This window comes from Catharus ustulatus, chromosome 3 (genome assembly GCF_009819885.2).
Source record: "Catharus ustulatus isolate bCatUst1 chromosome 3, bCatUst1.pri.v2, whole genome shotgun sequence".
NCBI classification, from domain to species: Eukaryota; Metazoa; Chordata; class Aves; order Passeriformes; family Turdidae; genus Catharus; species Catharus ustulatus.
Genome location: NC_046223.1, coordinates 39,973,880 through 40,000,943, shown reverse-complemented (window position 1 = coordinate 40,000,943; position 27,064 = coordinate 39,973,880). Strand labels below are relative to the sequence as shown.

The window sequence follows — 27,064 nt, the reverse complement described above, 5'->3', positions numbered from 1 at the left end:
ATGATACCGAAGATTTTTTAACCCTCTAATTTACTTTTAGGTCAAACATGTTGTGTGTAAGGTTTATAATCACAGGTATTATTAGGGTGAGATCTCACAGCACAAGCAATCATACAAACAACTTTACCAGTATGATAACTGAAGCAGTGTATGACTATGATAAACTTTTCTGTGGCCATGAAGTACAGTAATAAAAGCACTGCTGTTGAGAGTGCTATCTATTACGTCAAATGCTAAGACTGAAAGAAAGGCTAAGAAGCATAAAATTTCACAATATGTTTAAAAAATGAAAGAGAAAATATAGAGTTTGAAATTGGGGCTTCCCATTTATGTTCTACCTCAATACACTGGGATTATGATCTCATCCAGTGCTCCCATTCCATCTCACAAGATTCTAAGAAATGTCTTTTATTCAATTAAAAATGCTAGTTGAATGTTCTACCAGTATGGATTTGATTATATACCTGTTTGGTTTTACCCCAATTGGGAAATTCAGGTCTTTACTAGCTCATTCATTCCAACAGAAAGTCAGAAGCAAAACAGAGTTACAGACATGAAAGAGAGATAGTCTGCAAACCTCCTGAACTTAAGAGCTGCCATTTTTGATGCTACCTCATTCTCCTTTTAAATCCTAGAAGAAGGGCTTGGAAAAACATTTTCCCTGAAGTAAAATCTTTATTTATATTAAACTAATCCTCTGTGCAACAATTCTCCGACACATCTTTTCTCAAACATGTTTTGTTACAGTAAAGCCTGAACAGGTAAGTTGTATGTATCTGGAACACAAGTAGGAAGGCATCTTCTGAAGATACATGAAATATATGTCAAGCATTTCAAAGGTTGATTATGGTTTTAAACATCTCCAAGGACAGGGACTCCATCCCCTCCCACAGGAGACCTGTTCAGTGTTCAACCAGTGTTCAGTCACAACAACAACAAAAAAAGCTTTTTCTTAGGTTTAAACGTAATTTCCTTTCTTTCAGTGTGCCCATTGCCCCTTGTACTTCAGCAGCAACTGTTGAGCCATTCAGCCTAGTTGCCAGTTGTACCTATTGAAAAAGTAGTCAGGAGTAACAGAAATTGCCATGAGAATTATTTTGGGAAAGAAACATTTGCTACTGCAGGAGGAAGGGCGCACACACCAAAGGAAGAAACAGCACGAGGGAAATAAGAAAACCTGACTAAGACCTTGGGAAAAAGAAATTCAACTGCATATATTCAAAATTATATTACATACACAAGAAGCAATTGGCAGCGTGAAGTCTTCCTGCATCCCCGAGATTGTTTATGGAAGTATTATACAAGAAAAATGGAGAGTGAAGATGCAGAAAACTACAAAGTAAAATGATTTATTCCACAACCTTGGGGAACAACAATATTAGAAAAGCTTAATTATAACAAAACTATCTTGTCTGCTAAATTAAAGAACATTAAGGACAACTTAAATGGCAGATGAACTTTGACTGTGTTCCTTGTTTGGCAGAAATTTCAGTATCCTTAAATATAGCCTAATTTTGTAGACAGATTTGCTTTCCTTCTCTTGCTTGTGTGTATACACTCATTAATCCCCGGAGTACCTATGCACAATAATGGACTACTCAATATTTATTTTGCTATTAGGGTCAATGTATTAGGTAGTTAAAAAAAAATACTGCTACAGGTCCTCAAAATTTAGCTGCACCAAAAAAAAAAAAAACAAAAAAAAAAAACCAAAAAAAAACCAAAAAACAAACGTAGCTACAGGAATTTTCTTGGCGAGGGATTTAGGGGTAAGCAGAAAAACAGGTAAAGAATGCAACCGTCTTCAATCTATAAAATCAAACTTAAATATTAGAAAGGATAAAACTCCTCTAGAATACAGTATGAAGTTAGGACTCTTCTCTAGCCAATACATTTCAAAGAACTTCAAACCCTAATGAAAGAAGTGTCAAGGTTGACTGAAATTGTTTAAATTATTCAAATGTTGGAAAAGGAAAATATCAGCACAAAGCCATTAAAAAAAGTTTATCATCAACTTAAAAAAAAAATCTAAACTTTATTTCTCGCCCCCAAGACCTTCACAGTATAGCCAACTGATGAAAAAGAAGTTGACAAATTAAAAACTGGCAAAATACGATCCAGTCACTTCCAACTGTCAGAATACCATTTAAAAAAAAAAAAAAGAAATAAACACTGAAAAAATACTACACTATTATCTGTTTATATGCAGCCAGAGGAATATTAGTTAGACAATAAAGAAAGAAAGAAAGAAAGAATGCAATGTGATAAGAGTGGAAGCACCACACAGCACTTTTTTTCAGAAAGGTATGGGCTATTCTATAGTAATAAAAAGTGCAGTTTCCAGTCTATGCACTTTTTTCCACTCCATCTCATACAATTTCCTGTAATGTAGGCCACTAAAAAGATTCAAAACCATCTCAGTACCAGCAGCAGGGATCTTTTAAGGAGGAAAGTCACCAGCTCAAGCAAGTCTTGAAAATTAACCTTAGTATTCTCACTCATCTTGGTGTGATAGGCTATTAAATTCTGTTTTCACCAACCTATTAAACAAGCTGGTCTCCCTGCTGAATGACAAAAACCACAGAAAAGACAGAGTAATAGGGAAGAATGTTTTCATATGATGTCAAATTGAACACTAAAATTAAAAGGCATCAGAATAGCTTTAGTCCTTCAAACTATACAAAGGTTTGATTCAAGTACACTCTAAGAACTTTAATTAAAATTATCCTAAGATATAAAACCCAATATAATCACTCACAGCCACTTCTCACAGTCAAATGGCAGAGGCAAGATGTGGAGAGAAGTAATTCAGCTATTTAGTAAAAATCTCACAATATATTTTGTCTAATAAATTGTGCTGTAGGTACATTAAAATTGATGGTAACTCTAGGTGAATATTTCTTTTCCATAATGAAAACATTCACACACATATATCAAAGTTTCAAAAATAATTCAAAGAGTAGTTTAAAAGAAGCTGTATGAATTAAAAAAAATAAAGCTAACATGTTGATTTTAAAGAATTTTGAAACAGAAGTTAAATTTAACCAAAAAGTCACAAATAAGATCATTATAAATAAATTCTAATCCCGATCTAATTTTAGCATTTTTAAGACATTATATGTATTTCGGCCATGCAGCAATATCTGAATCAGTAAGTTCAAGAGAAACATTATTCAACCATTCAACACAGTTTACATCTTACTTTACAACGTTTTGTTGACACAGTTGAACTGGTAAAAGCAAGTCAGAGGAATCTTAGAAGAATGCACTTTGCCCTAAAGTCATATACTCCCAACCTTTCAAGAGTTGGCTCATTTTGTTGAATGAAACAAACCTTAACCTTTCAAAAGATGTCTTGTTGTCCTGTGTTGTTTAATGAAACTTCTTGCAACTGTTCTGCCAGCCTGAGCTACAGAATTGAATTTTTAAGCTTTTGGTTTCTCTGCTGCAGAGATAGTTCAAAAGAAACATCCAGAAGACAGAAGACTTCTGTAACATTGTGCAAGGAATAAACCACTTAGTCTACAAATAATTCCACATCAGTTGATCCATATTCATGAGAAGTCCAGACCTAATGAAGCAAAAATCCCTTGGATAATCTCTCACTGTTGTATTACTGCATCCTTTCCTGAGCAGTGTAACAACTTCCTAAGGTTCAGTGCCCTTGCCAAGCAGCCCTTACTGCTCCCACTGGGACTGGCCCCAGACCACACCAGCCTTTCAGACCACATGCCGATGCAGCAGATGCTTCCCCACTTGTCCCCCCTCATTTTCTGCTGGACAAGGGAGTTTGCCACCATAAAGGGCTGCACAGAGTGCCAACACAAGTCAGTGCTGTAGCTGGGAAAAAGGTGAAGGAGACCATATTTTAACAAATACCTGCCCCTTAAAAGACTGTCTCACCATGTCTCATGAAACTATCCAAAGTGAAATCCAATTATGCATGTGCCAGGGACAGGACACAAAGTCATCTTTGTTATCTGGAATGAAGCAACCTGCTCATCTGTGTACTAAATGCCAGTATTACAGTAACAACTGTAAACTGGGCCTTCCACCTTCCATTTTTGCTACCAAATCTTAGGTCTTGACAGGATTGACTGGTAAAAAACAAAGAAAAAAATCCTAAAAAACAACCCATCCATCCCCAAACCTGTATTTGAATGATACCATCCTGCTATTAACATTTCAACATAAGTCGTTAATTTAGAGGAGGCCTGCAAAGTAAGTGCTTAGGTAAGTACCAAAAATAGAGGTTTTTATCAGACGAAACTCCAAGCCAGCCAGCAGAATACCAGTTTAAAATGATGCACTAATTACAGTATCTGTTTGAACAACAGAAGTAATTTTATAACATGAAGCATCAGAACACACTGATTGTCCCAACCCCTGCTGACAAACTGCTTTAATTGTGCAGTTACAGTCAGGCAAATTAACACAGACTTTTGCTCCTACTGAGTTTCTAATAGCAGCAGTTCACAAGCAGAAAGCTGATAAAAAAAGTAAGGTTACAAAGGCATGTTGAGGGAATAGCACCTGGTCAGGGAGAACATGGCAGCTTACTCCACGTTTAGAAATTCTGTTTGAAGTTTTCACCTAAAGAAACAACTGATCAATTGCTTAAACTAACAGTCACATACTTGTTGCTTTGATTGTCAAACAAGTTAGTGCTATTTATCGAGTCTTTTCTTATAAATTATCATTGTATACCAAGTCCCCATACCGAGACAATTTTGGATTGGAAAAGTGGGTGCATTCCAACACACTCTAAACTAGCCAGCAGCTGTCAAATATTGTCAAAGGGTATTATCTAAAGCATCTTTTAAGAACTGTTCTAAAAAAAAATAAAATCTGGTGGCATGACAACCTAATGTTTAAATGACACAAAAGGATTCTGTTCTCAGTTCTCAAAGCCTCAACACAGACTTTGTGCTCAGGACACTTCCAACCAGGCACTGCCCCAAGCTCAGCTCTGCCCTGCAGCCCGGATGGTTCCTGAACGCTCCAAGCAGGGCCCTGGATGTTTCCAAAGCCACTGTGCTGCAGGCACAGTTGGATGCTCCTGGCACAGCTGGCTGCTCCTGTCACCACCCGGCTGCAGTGACACGGCCAGAAACGGGAACACCCTGCGAAACCGCTGCACTCCCCAGCCACTTCTTCTTGCACGTTTCTCTCAAGTTGTGCCCGTATGAAAAATAAGGCTTGTGGAACAAGTTGTATTGTTGAGTGCTATCAAAGCCCAGGAGCCTGTTAAGACTAAGTATTTCACTGCTATGGGATAAAAGCAAACAAGTTTTGCATGCATCGGTATCCACAGGGAAATAAATGAGGGTTTAGCAGATGAAATGCAAACTTTACCCATGCAGAGGAGTGAGACTGTTCATTTCTCTGACTTAGGACTACAGGTAAGAGTTTTAACACTTTATCAGTATTCCTAGCATAGTAAACTTTATCTAGATACAGTTACACTGTATATATCCAAGTACAGTTTTATCCCCCTACAGAGAAGGGAATAAGCAGTATGAAACATTTCACAATATTGTGATTATTTTTAAACACTGACCATTCAACAAACACCCAATTCCCTTGAAAGAAAATGAAATACCAATAAATCCTGAATGCAAGTTTTCTTGGTTCAGAGTTAGCTTTAGATGGTTTTTTGAAGGGAAGTACCTGCATATTCTGAATCACAAGGTACAAAAGGCATTTTTCAATGCAGGCTTCCAACAACAAAACCTAATCTGTGAGAGTGGACACATTCCTCAGAGCATTCGCTAATCAGCAAATACAGGCAGTAAGTGTATTTTAACTCAAGTCCATTCATCATCAGTCACTAATGAAATTAACTTCAAAATAACCCACAAGTGTTCCAAAATCATTTTTGCATAAACCTATTTGCCTCTGAGTTTATGAGCATTATTAATCAGTATAAACCTGATTCCACTATTCAATTTTAGATGAAGAAAGATGGCTAAACTAAGTGTTCTTTTATATACCTTATTATCAAGCGGCACCTATGTATCATGCACACATAGTAAATTATGCAATTTTTTTCAAACACTTTATGATTCTTATTTTAAAAATAATTAACAGAATTATATTAATTATATATGCAAAAGAAAACAAATCTAGAATACATCTGTTTTTATGAACATAAAAGGTATCTCTTGAAACAGAACCAACATGTCAATAATACTATATTTTACTATATACTACTATTGAATTTACTCCTTTAAGTGCATTAAGATTCTTTTGTATATCTCAGTTTTTATTTAGGCAGTATTCCAACTGTATTATGTTTTAATTTACCATTTTATTTCCTTTGACCCAGGAAGAAGACTAAGACACCAACGTACTAGCCTTGCAAACACATGGCTCTATTCCACCCAAAAACTTACCAAGGTAAATAAAACTCTGCTAAAGTTCATGCTGACAGGCATAATAGTGTGAATTAAAGTAAAATCTGATGACCATTTTCCATCTGGGATTCTCATACTAGAGATCTCAAAGTGCTGACATCCAAAGGGACCGGATCTAATTAACTCTCCAAAACTAACTCAAGGTATGGCAACTTCAAGAAATTTGCTTGAAGAAAGAAGTTGCAACCCTGAGAAAATGCAATTTAACTACCCAGTGGTCTGTACAGGATCCAAGAACTGAGCATCAAGATCCTAGTACTGCCTCAGGTAAAAAGTCACCAACATCACCAGGTGGTGTTCCAGGAATGCCCTAACACTGGACCACAGAAACACAGAAGGAAGTGTTTCCCATTTTGCCCTCCTGCAAATCACTGCCCAGAAGGTGAGGGGGAAAAAAAACCAAAAAAAGAGGCATCTCCAGCCCAACCATAAAGGACTTAATCAGGAGTTGGGTTCCTGTATTTTTACTAAAGACTGGAAGCTTTTTGCAGTTACGAATGTTCAAGTAAAACATATAACACACTGAGGTATACCCTTATTTATAGCTTCAAGGTAGTAATCATCCTAGTTTTTAGCTTTTCCATTAATATGGAACTTTTACTTTTATCTTGCAATGAACACTATGGTAGAAAGCATCATAGGCACCTCTGATTCAATGATTTGGGAACTTAGGGACAGTAATTTCACATTTTAGAATACTTACTGTATTGTTTATAGTAAACTGCTATCACAATATCCTCAACTGTCTTTACAGGGAAAAAACTGTCTGCTCATTGGTTTCTTGGTCTTTTAGCCTACACAGGAGACGATTCCCAAATACTTCTCTGAGAATCTTTTTTTTGTTTTTTAAAGGGTTAAGAAAAAACCAAGCAAACAAACAAAAAACAATGAACTAAAAAACCCAACCCCAAAACACTGTTCTTGACTCCAATTTGGAATGCTATTTACATTTACAGCATGCTGTACTAGCAAAACTGCACTCTATGTTGTATTAGCCACTAGCACTTGGCCAAATAATAAAACATAAAACAAACTATATTTTTGTGTTCAGTGGATGCCATGATCAGCTCCTAGGCTAGGAGTGCAATTGTATATGTTTTGCAATATTTTCTTTCCTCTTCTGAAGTACCATCATCTAACTTTTATCAACAACAACTGCTGTTTTAGTCCTCACTGAATTTCAGCCATTTTCATTTCTTCACTCCATGTTTTATTTCCCCTGTCTTTTGACTTGATTGTTGCTATGCACAGCAATTTGGCCAATGTATTAACATTCCCCTCACCAATAATCGGAATTCAGTGCTAAACAGATGTTTCGCAGCTAAACTCATCCTCAAACACCTGGGCTCCTGCTCTTCTATCACAGCTCCACATGTAAGTGATCTTGAACAAACTGAAAGGGTCAAGAAGTATAAAAATAAACCCACACTTCTCTTCAGGTGCTATTCCTGCTTAATCTAAACACGAATTCCAGAAATTTTCACTCATTTACATTAAAAGCCTACAAGCAAAAAAACTACAGTAATTCATATATAAATTTGCAAAATTTCTTTTTTTATATAATTAGGAATAAGTGACTGGGTGGGGTTTTTTTGCAGACTGAATTTACAGACCTCCTAAAGAAAAGGAGGGGAAAGAAATACCAAGAGGAGAAAAAAAATGTAATAGCTAAGTGATCTTTTGGAAGTATCAGAATAAACAGCTGCTGATACCTTGCATTTTAATGCCAACACATCCACACTTCTACTTCCTTCCTCTCAATTTGCCTATCGCTTCCAGAGTTCTGTGGCTCAGCCTTTGCTTGAAAATCCGACCATTCTGCTGTTAGCATTTCCTCAAGGAGAAGTTGCACATGCCTCTCATGCATATAAAAAATACAACATATATTAATAGGGGTTCCTCTGTATAAATCTTGGTGAAGGTCTTAAGGAAGTATATTGAAGACAACTTTGTAAAATTGCAATACATTCCCACCAACCCTTTGCTTTTTTTGTTACAAAACAACTGGTAACTTTTTTAACAGAGAATTTTTCTTCCCCATTTTCCCATGCTGCTAACATTTACAGTAACACACCCTTACTAACGTTAACAACCTTTCCTGAGACTGCTTAGCACTTCATACGAAATGTGAAATTTCACTAACTCCAAAGCTTTGCATGAAGGTATACAAAGATGTTACTACAGAATATTTTTAACAGAAACTTACATTGAACACATTAACATAACCTCAGTGTGCCAAGAATATTAAAAAGCACCACCTCTTAGCCCACAATATAATGGACAAGTTTCAGATACAGCATAAAACTATGCACAAAAACCAAATTTAGGAAAATAAAACTGAAAATTCTTCCCTGTTTCCTCCCTTCCCCCCACAAAAAATGAAGCAAAAAAGTAACAAGTTGTATTTTTAACTTTCTGTATGTACAAAAATGTGACCTTGGTTTAAGAACATGAAGTTACTACTCTTTCTGTAAACTCAAATGAGACTCATAATGTAAAATAAAATTATTGTTATAGTAATATGTCCTTAGCTTTATTTTAGGACATGGTGATCTTTAGGTTTTTACTGTTTGTCAAAGCAATTAAAAAAGAGGTTCATTATTCAAACCAAACATATCTAGGTAGCAGTTAAGTAACTTCAAATAACTTCCCAAGCCGTAAAGAAACTGTTTTGCTCAGAGAAATGAGAAAAACCAAAAAATTAAAAGAGCTGAAATAAACATTCAACACTGCTGATCTTTTCAGAATGGTTCACGGACAGGATGGGGAAGGGAAAGTATAGAGTATGTAACTTTAATACTTTAACCTGTGACACTTTGCCAATAGAATTTTACTTGTGGGCTACAAGAATGCAGCCAAACGTAGGAGAGAGGTCATGTACAGGAAAGCAAAGCTGTTTTTATTGCTAGGACCAGGCTGACATGGTTGCAGTGCCAGAGTTTTAGCTCAAAATCTATCTTGCAATTCTTGAGAATGGTTCTTTGATTGTGATTTGGGTGTGTAACTAAACAATAACTGAGTTTTGACAAGAGCAGGCAGAGTCAGACTGGAAAAAAGAGGGTGAGAAGGAGTGATGTAATCAATGTTACAACAGCTCTCATACATAAACTGAAGTGCTTTGTGGATTCCTGACCTTAGCAGAAAATAGGTTAGCAAGTACTTACGTGATAATACCTAGTATTTTTCTTATTTCTCCTTTATTGTTTCAATTCTTGGGATGAATCTTCATTGAGGATTTCCTCAAAGATGTACTCCTGCTTCCTCTAGGTGTACCAAGCTAGCAAGAAGACTGAAGTGCCTAGGCAGCTAAATGCTACCCTGTACATTTGGATTAAAAGCACCTCTTATGCTAACAAAAAAGCAGAAAGCTAAATATAAACCAAACTGTTCCGTAAGTGGTCGCTTCAATGAATATTGAGAACTTTAGACACAATGTCTGTGCTCCTAATTAGAACACTAATCTTGCACAGTCACTTCAGAGAAAGAAACTGTCCCAAATCCCAAAACAGAACATCCTACACAGACTGCAGTTTAACACAGCTGCAGGGGTAACAGCTCATTCTCACAAGAGAAGTGGCTCCATTCCTTTCTCCTTCCCTCTTCTTTGTACCAGCAGTACCTCTTGCTGGGGCCTTCCAGAGCTGGTTAGCACAGCAGCAAACCCTGCTGTCAGATTAGGTTCTGCCTGTTTAGCAAGCTGAACTGGCTTAGTGACACATTCCACAAGTGGCAGCTGAGCACAAAGGAGGGCACAGGCAGATCTCCCTCTGTAGGGAGCTGCCAGTTGTCAGTCACACCTCCGGCAGGACACACAGCCACTTCCAAAAGGCACTGAGGGTGGGCAGCCCCTCACACTCACTGCCCAGGGGACATGCTGGCATTTATGAGTGCCACGTACGTCAAATGTAATCTTACCACAATACATAAATTACTATTAAAAGTTAACTATCCTGAAAACTCAGTTTCCACACCAAGTTAGGCCTGCAAAGCAATCAGCTTCCTTCCACTTCAAATGCTACATCTCAGTTGCTTACCCGGAGAAATTAGCAGACTATGTCCCATGCATTTAAGCAAGGGTCTGTCAGAGAAAAAAAGCCTTGTCATTCACAGCATAGCGATTAAAACTCTAAAATAAAGTTCACTTAGACATAAAGGTTTGGAATAATTCTTAAAAATTATATAAACTAACTTTTATTTTAAAATAAATGAAGTTTTGTTACAAAGAATACAGAAAAATCAAATTTTCCACTGAGTACAGAACTGACAATAAACATTGACTAACAAACAGAAGCTGAGCCCTTGAAAGAATTCAGAACTCTTGCCTCAAATAATCTCAGCACACAAGTTTTCCCTGTATTTAAGACTGAAACCTTGCACACAGTCTGTAATTACAGATTTATTGCAGCAGTTGCCTCAAATCCTTGCTACAATTACATGGGATTTGACACAACCAAGTTACCTAGATAACTCAAAGTGTGACCACTGTTCCAAACCTTCTTTACAACCAATTTCCTGTAACTACTCTATTGATTATAATGACTACAGAATGAGGAGTATTCCAGCACGTGCCACATGTTCTCAAGGCTCGATTAAAATGTAGTAATAGCCATGCCAGTTAAAGACTGTGTAGCTGAGTGTCAGCTTGGCACAGACATTAAATGGCTTTTGAGAATACCGCTGATAACACATTAGGGAAACCTTTCCTATGGCACAGAATTGATGGATGTCCAGGATCCCCCTTCACTGCTCAGAGAGCATCAATCCACAGATTTAAAAAAACGAATCAAATAAAAAAGCCCAATACAACCACAAAAAAACAAAACAAAACAAAAAAAAATCCCCCCAAAAACCCCAAAACCCAACAAAAAACATCCCCCCAAAAAACCCAAACAAGAAAAACCTCCAAAACCAAAAAAACTAAGCAAAAATTAAATGAACCCCTCAAACAAACACCACCATAAAAAAAAAAAAAAGCAAGCCAGCACATAGCAATATAACTTCAACATTGCAACTCCTCGTACTCTCTCTCACGGTTTTCACAGAGAGTGCCCTGAATGAATCTGTCCTTAAGGTCTGAGTTTGGAAGTCTTTATTTACTTTCTACACTTAATGAGCTGAAAACCACAAAAATTTTAGTTCACTTAAAGTACTCCACACTAGCATCAGCTCTTTATATAGAATCTGTGCAACATATTTAAAATAAAACCCTTGTGAAATTAATGAAATAAATAATTCCTGTACAGGAGTAATTATGAAAATTATGTCCACTTTTTAAATTGAAAAACAACGTTTAATAAACCTCCTGCTCATTACGTAAGTACAAAAGAAAATGAAAACTAGTTATATTTTTGATTCAAAGTCAAATATCACAATATTTACATGTATACTGGGTTTCAGGAGAGAATGTCTATATGTGTGTCCTTCAAGATCCCATTTAATTAGCAGTCCTACAACTGCTGTTTAGGAGACCTCATCATCCTTCCAAGAAGACACCTGCTTTCATGATAAGTTTATGAATCCCACAAATTCTGGTAAAATGTACAAAATAATTCACCAAACTAACGCAATTTTCTAAAAAACTCATTAAACAATGAATTTGTTGACATCTTTACTTGCATTATTTTGAGTAATATTAAGCATGCAAACTAAGATCTATAACTGACCAAATTATCACAGCTCCATTGCAAGTCACCGTAATATGCAAAATTAAGGCTTATTATGAAAAATTTCAAGTTCTGTTTTTTTTCAACACATTTCCTCAGCCACCAAAGATATTAATGTATTAATAAATACAGGACAGATTAAAAGAGGCAAACAGAATATCAGTATGAAACTACGGAAGCAAAGTAAATCCCTGATGTGCTACCCAAGTCACTATTTTAAAAAGAGCAACTGTTAAACAAATTCCAGAACACTATCAGAAACATGCAAAAAGTTATTAAAAAAACTAACTGCTTCTGCTCTTCAAAAGAAAAGTTCTAAGCTTCTTTCATTAAAATATCCATTATATACATTTTCAGACTACACGCTTATCTGCCCCCACAAAAAATCAAATGAAAGTTTTACAGTTTAACTTAATATACTTCTGAATTACAAAAGTTGCAGGAGGTAAGACTGGGTAGAAAAGGTCATTATGTGGAAGCATTTCTTACATTTTACAATGGTTTCATCCGCCTTACTTTCTAAGACACATTGTACATGAATTGAGGACAAAAATAATTACACACTTTGCTCACATTCTCGAGAGACAGGTAGAAGAAAGGTCAATTTCTTCATTCTAAACTTTTTCCCTTTTTCAGAAAAGCACAAGCATTACAGTTTTTTGCAAAATGCATTTCCAAGAGATGACAAGGATTTACTGCCAACTGACAGGTCCTGAACTCCCACCTCCTTTTTCCCATCCTCTCCCTTCTCAAACTGGCACAGATATTAATTTGGATCCATGCAGTTTATTAACTAGCAATTTTTTTTTAATGCCCACTGAACTATTCTCTCATATTAGCTAGCCAAAATCTAGCTTCTTTGCTGTTCCCACTAAAACCCTCTAACATGGACATTTGTTCCCACTTCACAAAACAGAAGTCAAGCAAAACTTCCAAACTTCTCAAATGTAATCCTGTACTCTTATGCAACAATGCAACCTGTCACAATAAGGAATAGGAAGGTCCAAAAAAAAAAAAAAAAAAATCGGCAAAACACATGGATAGTTCTCGTCAGTACCTCTAACACAGCCTTCAAGATGATGTGATGCCATCAGAAGAAATTCAGTGTGAGCTTTCAGGAATGTCCCTAGCACAGAAATAGTTTTCATACCAGTACGTGGGAGGGTGTTCAACTGTCCATAATGAGCACACCAAAGAGCTGATTTGAACACCAGCAGCCGGAGGTAAGAAACAACCAACACTTTTCGTATTTTTCTAAGAAGAAAATCACTTACGACCAACCCAACAAATTTTCATTTTGTAGATCAGTTCAAAAGAAAAAACTTCAACAATCGTTATCACAAAAACCCTTCTAATATTAGAGCTACATATTCCTATACCAATTGGGTATTGCAACAGTGTGTAACTGATGTGAAACCTGTCAATAATCAATAAAAGCTTAAATATATTGCTCCTCACATAAAATCATACAAAGCAAATTTAGGAAAGGGGGAGAGGTTGAGGTTCTTTTTGAACCAGTCTCATCAAATAGCATGTGATTTGCAAAAACTTACTGGAATGTTTACAAGAAGTAAAACATTTACTTGCCTCTACCTCCAAAATTGCTGCATCATGGCTGTCTCTGCTCTTAAAGGAGACCTGAAAAGCAAAAAAAAATGGGCTTGTGCCCTATTTTGCTTCTTTAAGATGTTTGAGAGGCATGAAGAGTTGGGATAAGGGCTTTTTTTTTTTCTCTGTAATGGACATAAATTATTCCTTCTTGTTTACACTTGTGACTGAAATTTCAAGAAGTCGTAAGACAACCTAGTAAAGGAAAAACAGTGCAAGAATCAACAGAAGCTAAGTCACAGAAGAAAGAATTTTTTCCCCCCTCACCCATACTTCTTCAAGTTCTCCTCCATTTGAGTGGTAAGTACCACAAATTCTTTTCCAGAGTTAAGCATTCTTGCACTACCACTATTTGTGATTTGCACAGAAATTTATGTTTTAGCATCGCACATGCTAAATTACAAGGAAAATGGGGAAAAAACACAGAAATTTGTCAGAGATTGTATTTTAAAATTTTAAGATTAAAAAACAACTGGGGAAAACTCAAGTCTTTTACAGGGACCCTTTATGGTTAAAAATAAGAAAAATAAGTATAAAAAAAATGTTAGAAGTCCTCTGCTAATGGAAAAGAGTGAAAAGCCCATGAACTGGCTAGCTATAAAAGCGAGACAAGCATGACTTTCTCTTTCACTACCAATATACCCTGTAATACATTTCCTGTGTAGGCTTGTAGTGATGCAGCTATCAGAATAGAGAAGATGCTGCAATGGATTTTCTAAAAATTACCATATTTCATCTTATAGCACTAGTAAAATAAAATTAAAATTTATACTAGATGCAAATGACCAGAGTTTGTTTTAACTAATGCCCATTACTGTTGCGGCAACAGGAATAGCTCATTAATATTTAGTGAGATGGGATGGCACCATGTATTTCCATTCCCAAAAATTGTTCAAAGCCCCTTCCTATTCCTTCCAGCCACACTTCAATTATGTAATTCCCATATATGAAAAAGTTGGGGGTTTTTTTAAAGGGAAATTTAAAATGCTGCTTATGAAAAATATGCAATCATCAAGAAAAATAAAAACACGATGTCTCAAAACAAGAAAAATAGATCTAAAGTAGATCCTTAGAAAACAAATTCTCATAAATTATGTATCACTGAAAAACTACACCTAACCAGTACAGGGTTGTAGTCAATATTTTATACCAAATCAGTGAACTGGTTGAAGGTCCTTATCATTACACACATGGAATGTGATCTTCCTGGAATGCTAAACCAGCATTAGACAGGCCAAAGACCTGAGTATCTTTACCACAGGTCTGTAACTCAGCTCTCTATTATCAACAATTACAATGTTACTTCTCCAGGTGCAACACGCAACAGGCACCAATTCAAACAATACTGGCACTTAACTAAATGCCCCAGTGGCATAATTCAAAAAGGGGTTATTTTGGTTTGTTATGGGTTATGGGACAGCTGGTTTGTGTTTGGGGTTTTTTACTATATATTTTGCTATTGTGCTTTTTTGGTTAGTGGAGAGGGCATGTTTGGTAGGGGTTTCGTTCCCCCTCCCATATGCCTTATAAATAGAGAATGGAACTAAATAAAACCAGGAAAAAAGCAACAAATTCCATGCTTCTGTAAAATATTGGGGAAAAGTCTTTAAAATGAACCTCAATTAAGAAAATTATATTTCCTTTTGAATTAACTTACAGGCATACAAAGAATCATATTTCAAGATCCCACAAAAAACTGTTTCAAAGCCATGAAGAAAAAGAAATCACTAAATTATAAGTTTTTTTCTTCTTTCTGTTGAACAAGAATTATTTTCACCAAAAACTTCTTACTTTCTGGGTGAAATGTATGGTGACATAGCAAGCTGGAAGTTAAAAGTGAAAAAATTTTAATGCAGACACTCAAGTATCTCATATCATGAAATTTGAAGGTGAAGTTTAACTTTGCAGGTTGAGTCTATTTAACAACCAGCTGTCACTGAAAATAGCAGCCCTGTCTCTGCTACTTCCACTGAGCTGCCCCTGCTGCTTAGACAATTGTGCAGGGGCCAATTTAGGAAACTCACAAACTCAACTGACTCCTGAGGATGCACATGAAGCAGTGGGAACAGATGTCCTAAGGCCTTTCATGGGAACTGACCATCAGATCAATCCAAACATAGTGCCATACCACTCACAGAAAACCTCCAATAATTTGCAATAGAGAGAAGATTTTGTCCTCTGAGGACTACTAATATGATTAGAGCTCAGGCATTACTCTGCTTAAGAGCATGTGAGCCTCTTCAATCCTGCATAATTTGACGCAAATTTAAGTAAAGACACTTCGAATTAAATTCTAATCTAAGGTATCTGTGGTTACTTCAATATCCATTATATCACCTTCTTAAGGAAAAGTGTATTTATGTAGTGTAGAATTCACTTTAAGATTATTAACATATGAATGATACAAATATATTACTGTTTTAAGATTATGTTTTTAATACACTTTTTACTATGCAACACATTACTATTTAGCTTGATACCTCTTCTGCCTATGTAATTACTCCATATAAAGTGTTAAATCCCATTTAAATGTTACGGAATAGAAGTGCTTGACTGACTTTGGGGGGAAAAAATCTAAGTAATCAAGTAAAAATCAAAATATCTCAACTATAAATTTCAATGTTATTCTCCACACGAATTTGAAAATTAATCTTCTGCTGTAATTTACAAACAATGCTTAGACCGTATATTCAAACTTCTTGCTGGAAACCATATGGTCCCACAGGGAAAGACACCTTCACAAAAAAGTGCTTGCCTAAGTCAGAAAAATCATCAGCTAAAGTTGTTGATAGGATTTTTTCCCTCTGTTAGTGAAGCACTTTTTAATTATTCAACAAATTACTCTAATACTCAACAATAGTAAAACTGAAGTTCCCAATGCAAGTCATGTTCAGGCTAAGCAGACACTGTATGTAACTTCCATACCCCTCCCTGATCTGCCCCCAACCCTTACCCTGCAGGCAGAGTTACTATGATTTATTCCACTTTTGTAGGATGTCACATTCTTGTGGTGGGGACAAAAAGGTGGAAACCATCTGCACTAAAACTTTATTGACTGACTCGGTATGTAACACACAACTATTTAGCACACCAATACTCAAGCTTCACAAGGCAGGGAAGGTGTACATTGCAGTTGCACGGTATGCAAAGTAAAAAGTAGGTGCAGCTCATCATCTACACCATGAAATACCCACACAAATCAATGGATGAAGCAAGAACTTCAGAAAAACAGGAGGTGTCCCAAAGCAAGACAGGATGTTTTTATTTGGACACTTACATACATATAAACTGTTTTAATAGCTTGCTCTAACATGATTCAACATGCAGGACAACATACCTATTAGTTTTAAAACATTGCCCCATTTTAGGCAGGAGATGTTACTTCATTACTCTGAAGATACCAATAAATAATCTCTTAAATCTGACAATGAAACAGTACACAAAAATGCCACAAATATTCAAAAACACAGGCATGCAACAGTTTTTCTAATATACCTATGTAAGAAAAGGCACTAAAAAATGAATTACACCGAGAGAAAGTTTGCACTGTAGATGTTCTCCAAGAGTTCAAAGAGCAGTTAAATTACATCTGAATAAGCATGTAACACCGGAAACTCCAGGTACAGAAAATATTAGTACAAAGCTCCACACTGAGCTTTTCGCTCCATACATTTTTAATGCTTCCCTTACACATGGGAATAAGCTTGGGGCTGTTCTGTGGTATGCCACCAACCACACACAGTACCATGACACTGAATTCCATACATTCTGCAAGTTCTGTATGTCCCAATGTTCACCCCCTCCTCCAAGTAATTACGTGGCTCTTAGCACTATTAACCACTGTCAATGCTGGTAGGAAGAGCTGAGTGAAACGACTAGAATTCAAATATCTAGCTTGATACATACAAAAAAATCTCAGCTGCAGAAAGCAAGAAACTGCTTTATCATGTCAGAAAATGTACTTGCAAAAATCACAGATAAATAAACATGAGGAAAAATATCCTTTTGCGACTATTGTCAAATTCTGAGTAGACTTAACAGTCTCAGTTTCCTCCTGATCCCTCCGGCCTAATTTTGTTCATCTCGAAGTTGCTACATTTCCTGTTGGCTGCATTGCCTCACTTCCTTTTTAATAACCTCCTTGCAGAGTCTCAAATTGGTCGCACAGGTGAGCATACTTTACTTCTTTTGTTGAAACTAGCAAAAAATCTCCAAAAACCCTGCCTGTTTAAAGTAAGTTTAGTTTTTTTTTATTTTCTCCAATATATGGCCAGTAACAAGACACACAATAAAAGACCACTACTCTAGTCATTAAAACTTGTTCCTGAATACTTCTCAGGATCCATGATGACTGGCTATTACAGACATGTCATACAGTATGACCAAAGTAACAGCATTAAATGTACCAAAAAAAATTAAGAAAGGAAACAAAGGAATTCTACATTGTTATTACTACATGAGATGTCAACAAACCATACTGGAGTACCAAAATTCAAGCTTGATCTTTACCAATAAGCTGTTTTCATTTTAGCTTATAGGAATGTACAAAGTCCATGATGCACAAAACTAGATACAGGGGAAAAAACCCCAAACACATAAAAGCTAACTTGATTACAGAATTGTTATCTGCTTCAGCAGCATGGATACAAGACACATAGACACACATTATGTAGATATATGTAGGTATAAAGGAAGTTTTTATGATCTGTATAAGATTTTGATAAATTAGATGGTACATTTTACAACACTGAAATTTTATTCTATACATCTTACCCATAACGCCTCTTTTTATACTTCAGCTTAACTCCAAATAATTTTCTTCCCCCAGTTTTAGGGACTTTGACCAGAAGGAATAGTCAGGATGATTTAATCTGGCCTTCAATATATCATTGGCCATTACTTTTCAATAGAAAAAGAACTGCTCTGACAGTAATCATTAAAAATTGGTTTAGAGTGTATCCAAGGTCATCATAATTTGACTCCGCTAATAGATGGTATTAAAGTTTGTTTCTAGATGGACTCTTTACATTTTCTCAAAGAGAAATCTCACTCAAAATCTGATTTAAAGAAAATTCTTAGCTTTGAGGCACACATATACCAAGGGCGAATTGGCAAACTCTCCTCACTTTCATTCACAGTAGATTTTGAAATTTTACACCTTAACCTCATTCTCAACTGCCCAAATGGCTAAAAACTGGAAAGAAGGGATAAAGAACAGTCAGTATCATTAATATCTACTTTTAAACAACCTTAGGTAGTCATGCTCAGTGTGACCTCACCCATGGACAATTTTTCACAAATTTCACTAAAAAGTAGGACAAAAATTATTATGTCAGGTACACACTTGCTCAACCAGGAAAAGATCGCTATCTTGGTAACTCTGGAAAAAAAGTTTCACTTGTATACTTCAAATACCAGATGTACAGAGCACATTGTTACGCAGCCAAAAACTGGAAGTATAGATGTGAGACAAACTCTGTAAGTCCAAACCATAAATAAATTATTGTTCACATTTTCAGTTTTTTAGCTGTTGATCCTGCATAGGCAGGATCTGAGCCCGCAGGAAATTATGATTCATTGTGTGCCTCTGCAATAAAACCAAGTTTTACGACATGTTTTCAGCAGGACTGTTTTCATCAGAAAGAAAAAAGCATGTTTAGCAGGTGTATATATATTTCAAATGACAAGTACCATCAACTCAAATTATAGGGAGAGATAGAGGGTCTGAATTTTCCTCAGTGGTACATAAACCCTGTCAACAGGATGCTTAAAAGTGTTCTTCTGGATGACTATTTGGAGAGCTGCAAGCTCTCAGCGTCTAGATTTTTCATGTCCTAAATCTTGGTGGTAGAAAAAAGTTAAACTTTTCTTCCAGAGTTACCAAGATAGCCAGCTATTCCTATCTGACCAAGTGCATAACTGAATACAATCATTTTTGTCCAACTTTTTAACGAAATTTGTGAAAAATTGTCCATGGGGTGAGTGCAGAAAATCGTCATATTTGTGCTTTGTAGCTGGCATTTCTCAAATGGGAAAAACCTCCCAAAATCTCAGACTGGAAAAGAGAATTCCCATTCAGTCTTAGACTCAGGAACTTCACCCTGGAGCACAACCAGACACACAGTAATTCCTCTCAAGGAACTGCAAGTCCTACAAGAATAGTAAAGAACATAAAAGGAAAGCATGCTTGTCAAAAAGGGTCCAGGAAAGGCAATTGTAAAGTTCCATTCTTTTCTACATCTTAACACAGCATCTAATTTCAACACAGAAACTTTCTTCTCTTCAACAAGATCTACACGTGGAGATTGTGTGAAAATATAGCAAATTAATACCTATTCAAAATTGGATGTCATAGCATTATTTAAAAATTTTCTATGTGGAAATAAATTTCTCTAAAAGTGAATACAAGAAAGAGTTCCTCAAAATTGTAACTGAACTTCATAACAAAGAAAATACTCAAAAATGCTAACAATTTTTTTTCCAAAAAATTAGCAAAGTCAATGAAATGTAATCAGAACAATTTAAGCAGAAAAATGTGATAGTCTTGCTGCATTTTCTTAACAGGGAACAAAAAGTACAATATGTCCATTTAAGACTGTTCATTCTGGAAGAACACACTCATTGACTTTATTTATACTGAATGCATGATAGTCTAAGGAAACCTTAACAGAGTGGCTTTGGGATTACAAAAACTTCAGTGGTCTAAGTCTACTAATCTGAATGCACATCAAACTCACGTTCCACGGGGCTTTTTACAGCGTAGAAAAAAGAAAACTGGAAAAAACTGTTAAAGAAACAGAGATAACTGCACTTCAAAATGCCACATCATAAAACACCTTATCAAGTTCTTATTTAATGCTTATCACTGTTTACTTGGCATGAAAGGGCAATTGTGTGGTAAGAACAAATCTACATTTATTGACTTTATGAATTACCTATAGAAAATGTAACCAGTAATCATGTAACAACTTATTGTTAAATACAACAATTTAATTAAATTTATCAGTTAATATGCCCAGAAGAACATTTACTTTCAAATAAAAGCAGACTACTTAAAAAACATGCCAGTTACCATCTAAGATGGGCTTTCTAGTGTTCTTTCTGTAAACCATTATCAATTTACACAATTACAATTTTTTTTTATAAGCCTGATTTTTTCACAGGACTTTGCTTGCATCTTGTGATATCACAATGTTCCACTACAAAATCAAATCCAGCTTCCTGCTCTTTAACAATAGCACTGTTTAAGTTTTCAACAAAACAAGAAAATCTTTCAAGTTTCCACATCTTACAAATTCTTTTAAGAAACTGTTTCTGTTCTGTAATGATTTTTTTGTTTGTTTGTGTATGGTTATCTCTAAGACCAGTCATTACTGCTAACCATTCAGCATGTGCAATATCCCTTATGAGCAAACTTTATTAATTGTGCCTAATTACTGCAGGCAACCACTCTCACTCTGCTTGTGACCTCTATTCACCTCACAGTTGAAGCTCTGAAGTTCTACTTGAATTACCATGCACTGCCGTATCTACTGAGCTCCTCAAAAGAATTTCGTGTACAGGCTTTAAAGCTGATTCAGTAATTACTCCTTTTCACTTACTGATTCACATTTTTGGCCAAATTAGTCTAGCATCTAACACACAGCTTTCACTCCAGAATAAAGCTGTTCAAGCCTGCTGAACACAGACCTTTCAAACTCCATAAGGAAAGCAACCAACCCATTTCTTAATTTCTTTGGATGAATGAAATAAAAAAAATTAAAGTGTTACTATAACGAATTTATACCCTTTTTTACTGCCTACTGATATAGCTTGTATATTTTCATCGTTAGAATATTCTTCAGCATTGGTACCTGAAATAAACAAAGACTACCAAATCTTCTATGCTAATTTCTTTGCTTCACTCCTTCCTGTTATCTTTGTTTAGATATGCAAAAAATAGCTGCTACTTAGAACTAAGTCCGTCTCAGACTGCATTAGAAAACATGCTTCATATGCTTGGAATAGAAAAACTCAGTCAAAAACTTTAATTAAAATGAAAAACAATCTGCCACGTAAGATATGTACAGTGTCACGTCATGATACAATAGATTTTAAAAAACCACTGCAATAATGACCAATGGCAACAGAGGCTTCACACAGAGGAGTAAGATAGAGCAAGCATCGACCATATTTGCAACTTTAACACTGCAGTTGAGGTTTCTTTTTTTCTGCTTCTACTATGCCACTGTTATTAAATAGCAGGATTCAAGAGCCACAAAGATTAAAAAATATATAAAATAACCAAAGCTCACCATACACTACTACACCAAAAAAGACAAAACTTTTTTGTCTTTACTGTCACTAGGTTCATGAAAAAAACAAAGCTGTCTCCAAACAGATGAAAATACCCTGTTAATTTTCTTCACCTCACGTCTTCTTCACCAGATAAACTAGAGCATTATCAGTGTTTAATACAAGTTTTAATTGAGTACTGTCACTGGTGGGAAGAAAAGTGTGGAACCACTACTTTCCATATCAAACAAAGCAGGTAATTAACAGCTACTCTGGCACAATCCCTTATCACCAAAATACACAACACTGTTAAGTTCTCTCAATGTGAATGCTTTGCTTCAACAAAGGAAAGCTGATGTTTCAGGGTCACATTCGCTCCTTTAATACACAGGCATAAATTTACTGCTCAGTCAGACACCCATAATTAAACACAAGAAGAATATAATTCTAATATTCAGACAGGCTTGCATGTGAGTGGGATATCTACCCCTTTAAAGATGATTGCCTTTCATTTTTTAGTTTCAAGCAGCTACAGTTCACTTAGTTTTGATTACATAGCAATTAGATATGCAAATACAAGAGATCTAAAAAATGCTTCTTCAAATGTCAGATTGTAAGCAATCAAGCTTATTCTTTTCTCCTGTACACACAAGCTATTCATTAAATAGCTATTGTCTTAAAAAACATTCCAACAGATTGCATTTATCAGTGTTTTAGAAGCAAAGGGGAGTGCACATTACTCAGAACACTGCTCATCAGGGAGCAAAATCGATCTTACAATTACTTTAATGTATTCTTGATAGTGGTTAACTAAGTTAAAACTAAGTATCATCTTCTTTGGGCATTTTCCCCACAATTGTTGTTATCAATATCGAAACTCACTGCATCATCAAATCAACCAAAACCCATTTGCTTATATATTTAATGACAAATGTGTTAGTAATAAATGTCACAGCTAAAAATCACTGAATTGTGAATATCAATATTTTTTCATCCTATATAGAAAATCGATTCTGAATTATTATCAATTATTTCTTCATTGCACCTTACAAATATGTTCATATAATGGAAGTCACTATGAAATGATGTGATAAGTATAGTTAGATGGCAGGAACAGCCATTCTGACATCTGTCCTTTTTCTCCCCTGAAGACCCACAGATTCCTTTCTATTACAAACACAGAATTTCCCATGCATTTAGACAACATATAGGGTTTTGGTTCTTTGTGACATATTTCACTTGGAAGCAGTCCACAGTTTGAGATCCACTCATCACTGGTTAACATGGTGGGAAAGGACCTTTGGCAGCCGCTCTGAGGAGACCAGGAAATAGCAACTACTGCACAACTATATGGACTGGTCTATAAAAGATTCTTACTCACAGCTACAGACAGTCACTGACTTGAAAACTTGCTCTTGGAAAACTCTAGAGCAAAATAATAAAATGAGATGGGGGCAGGGGTTGGTCGGTTGTTTCTCTAAAAGATCACAAAAAATGCCTCCAAACTAAAGGGAAAAATTGGGGAAAAAAGATCCCTAAAAGTAAGCACATGAGTTCAGTGACTCAGCTGCGCAGAAATGTACACTAACAGGGGAAGCTGAAACAGTTCTTTCCTCAGGCTGAGCTTTCAACTAGGTAAGTGAAATAAATAAAATGTTTTCCTAGCTGATTTCATGATCACCAACTACCCTTTTAAGATGTCTCTCACAGGAACACAGATCCTTTTTCAAGGTCAGGAGAGCAGCAAAAATTACAAGAGATGCCAGATTCAGAGGTCTGTTAAAAACCTGAAAAAAAATCAGTTTAGCTCTGCAGTCCAGCTGTAGGCCCCAAAACGTTCTGCAAAGTCAGATCCAAGAAAAACCTGCAAAGGCTTTTTACAAGAACTGACATTTATGAGCTAACAGGTGAGTATGTATGTGACAAATTATTTGAAATTTTGAGGGTCTTCAAATTTCCTTTGTTTTCCCTCTCTTTAAATACTCAGTATGATTTTCTCTTTCCCTCCCCTTGCAATACAGGGGCCTTATTTAACCAGCCAGTGAGGTAAAACTCATTGCCTGTCACCCATGCAATGTTTCTATTCCTCCTGTTGCTTCTTCCCTAAGGGTCACTATAAACAACTGTTTGAGCAGCAAACATAACCTGCGTATTTGAACTCCTACCCACTACAGCCTAACATAAAAAATGATACAGCAGACAGGGGAACCTGTTTAACTCCCTCCCAGTAGTGCCCCTGCAAACACTCCCTCATCTATTACATGGCTCTCCAAGAAGACACTGGGAAAATCCTGTATCTTCTACTGTGAAACACCAGGATCCAAAAGCATACCGAAAATGCCATGTTCCTGCCAATTTCTGCATCTGGCAAGACTGTCCAGTTAAATTTGCTATATTTAATACTCCACCTTGCAGAAACAGCCAGTTGCAAGTGAGTTTAACAGGAACACAAGTAAAGTGCCAGGTATGACTTACTTAAAATCATTACATCTTAATCTACCTGGTATATTCTTCTACTGTAAGTCATGAACCATATATTTGACTGCAAGTAATAGGTATGAAGCCTGCAATAACCAAATCAGGCTTCTGTAAGAGCCGAAACACATCATCAATAGTAAATGTGTTTTCCTCTTCAAAATGTTTCTACAGATGACAAGGCAAAATCTTCTATATATATACCTGATTTTTCTTAGAAATTGAGAATTGTGAAATTACTTCTTTTGGTTTTTTGGTTGGTTTTTTGTGGGTTTTTTTTGGTTGTTTTCAGATTTTTCTTTTTAAGCCGTGTTAATTTTACTACCAAATGAACTATTCCAGAAAGGTATATTGCAAGCTAAATTGAATTTATCATTTATAAGGCTGGATACTGAAAAATTCCACTAGTCAGGCTGCAAAAACCAATTTTGGTATTTGCAGTATCCTTGTGTCCTCACTGCATACTAATTTCCAGAGTACCTTCAGTATTTCAAACCACGTAACTTTAAAATTTATCACTTATTTTGGTTTGTAATACAGTTTATCTTAAAACCTTTTCTGACCTTTTCTGGTGTGAGTTAATGTGAGCTAACAGATTTAAGTTCTAGGTCTTTTTGTCAATCAAAATTTAAGTGAACATTCAATTCCAGAATTGTCAACTTGAAACATAGGAGTATCTCACAGCCACCTCAAAGATTGCTTGGTCATTTATGGATCATTCACTAGACGGAAAATGACTACAACATACTTTATCAACACAGAAAAACCTCTATTTCTCTGTATAAAATTTAATTTTAAATCTAAAATTTGTCAACTATTAGCTTTAAGTTCTTGAAACTATGTATCAGTAATAGTATATTTCACAAATTCAGTAAGACAGTTAAAATATCTGCCAAGACCCTCAATAGCCTAAAAACTAAATTCCCTTTAATGCATATGGTTGTAAATATGGGAACATTTTAAATCAACAGCTCAGAATCTTAAGTGGCTCTGAAATGATTCTGTCAAGTGGATCAATTAAAACATGCAGGTAGTTCAGGTGGATTCAGTCAGCTAAATGTGTTTTTCAATTCTTTATCACTCTGACTGCCACAGAAGCATTAATTGTTTCTCTGTGGCCGCAGGACTGAACAGTCCAGATAAACATTTATAAAAATACTCCCAAGAGCCCACAAGCAGTGGCAGAGCTGTTATTAATTATGTTATGGGTCCCATCTTTCAGAAAACTATTTCTTACGCAAGAGAAACATGCCATTGCTAAAGTTCACAGCAACTTTACCACAGAATGGACCCAGCGCTGTCACTGCTTCACTATCACAGTGTTTAAAAAAATCCAACAAAGAAATCACCACACCAATATCAAATCAATACTGAAGAAAATTATTTTAAAAAAATACCCAGATAGTTAAATAATCCCATAGCAGAACATCCAATTTCATGAAACTCAGACCTCACTGGAAACAATCGATCAACCTTGTGCCACAGCATGTGATCACAAAACACTACAGAAAGAATAGGAAGAAAGTAGTAAGTCAGATTTACCAGACAGAAAAAAAAAGGTGTAATAATTTACAGAAGTATTTGCATCCAAACATTTAAGTTACATGCACTCACTGCCCACATGCCAGATAAAGGCCCTCAATCAACAAGTTGTTCTGTACTCTTGAAGAAAAATCCCTTCCATTTGTGCATGCAAAAATACCACAAGGACACTTGTAAAATGATGCATAAAAAAAAAAAAAAGACATTTTGGTTCATAATTACATCGCCTATTTTTAGTTGTGTCAGAAATCAAAAAAGGTTTCAGGAATTGTATTTGAGATACTAATTAATATTAACCTTTTATTTCTACTCATTCCTCATGTCACACCTACAACTTACCTACAGAAACCTCTAGCCAAGTGTGACAACAACTTTGCTATCTACTCTCCACACCTCTTCAACAGCTACTGCACTCAGAGTTCATGTTCCAGTAACTTCAAGGCAAGTAAACTGGTGAATCTGCATTATCATCCTGACTCTCATAAAATAATTTTCTTCATATATTTTTGCTGTTGGATTTTTTCTTCCCATTCAGACAGTCTCATGCATGCTAAATAATTTAAACTGTTAGTTAGTAGCATGAGAAATGTGTCATTATTTCCTTCTGCCTCGTGTAATCTTCCTTGACTGCATTACTCAGATTCCCCAATTACAACTGTTTTTAAACATCAGTGTTTATACCATTTGCTACCACAATGCAAATATATAAAGTTTTGCTAGAAACCAAAACTCAGTTTAGTGCACTTTCATATCATCTAATTACATTTTCAGAGAATTAATGAAGCGCCACAGAAATTAACCTTCATTTTACTACAATAATTTTATAAAGCACATGACCAATGAGAAGGAGGTACTCAAGGACCAGGATGGAAAAAGACATCCAGAGAACGTTTCTAAAGAGAACTAAGAGGAACCTTATGTCTAATCAAGGAAAATTAATACAGTTTATGAAACAAGGGAAAAAGAAATGAAAGAGGGAGGGGGCAAAAAACCAAAAAAGGTCACCTAGGTTCAAAGTAGCAGAATCGGCAGGAAGGAGGGAGGAAGGGAAGAAGAGAGGAAAGGAGGGAAAGACTCAGGGGAAGT

General features: G+C 35.8%; 1 protein-coding gene across 10 annotated transcripts in view; it reads right to left on the bottom strand.

Annotated features, from left to right (window-relative positions):
• Positions 1–27,064, bottom strand: part of QKI (QKI, KH domain containing RNA binding) — a 156,985-nt gene that overhangs the window by 56,500 nt on the left and 73,421 nt on the right. For 6 of the 10 annotated variants that reach the window (XM_033055981.2, XM_033055983.2, XM_033055982.2 and 3 more), the window contains exon 4: positions 13,667–13,717. The exons of the other annotated variants lie outside the window; for them this stretch is intronic. In XM_033055981.2, the coding sequence (XP_032911872.1) occupies positions 13,667–13,717 (51 nt within the window). The remainder of the gene's footprint in view (positions 1–13,666; positions 13,718–27,064) is intronic. 10 annotated transcript variants of the gene reach the window in all.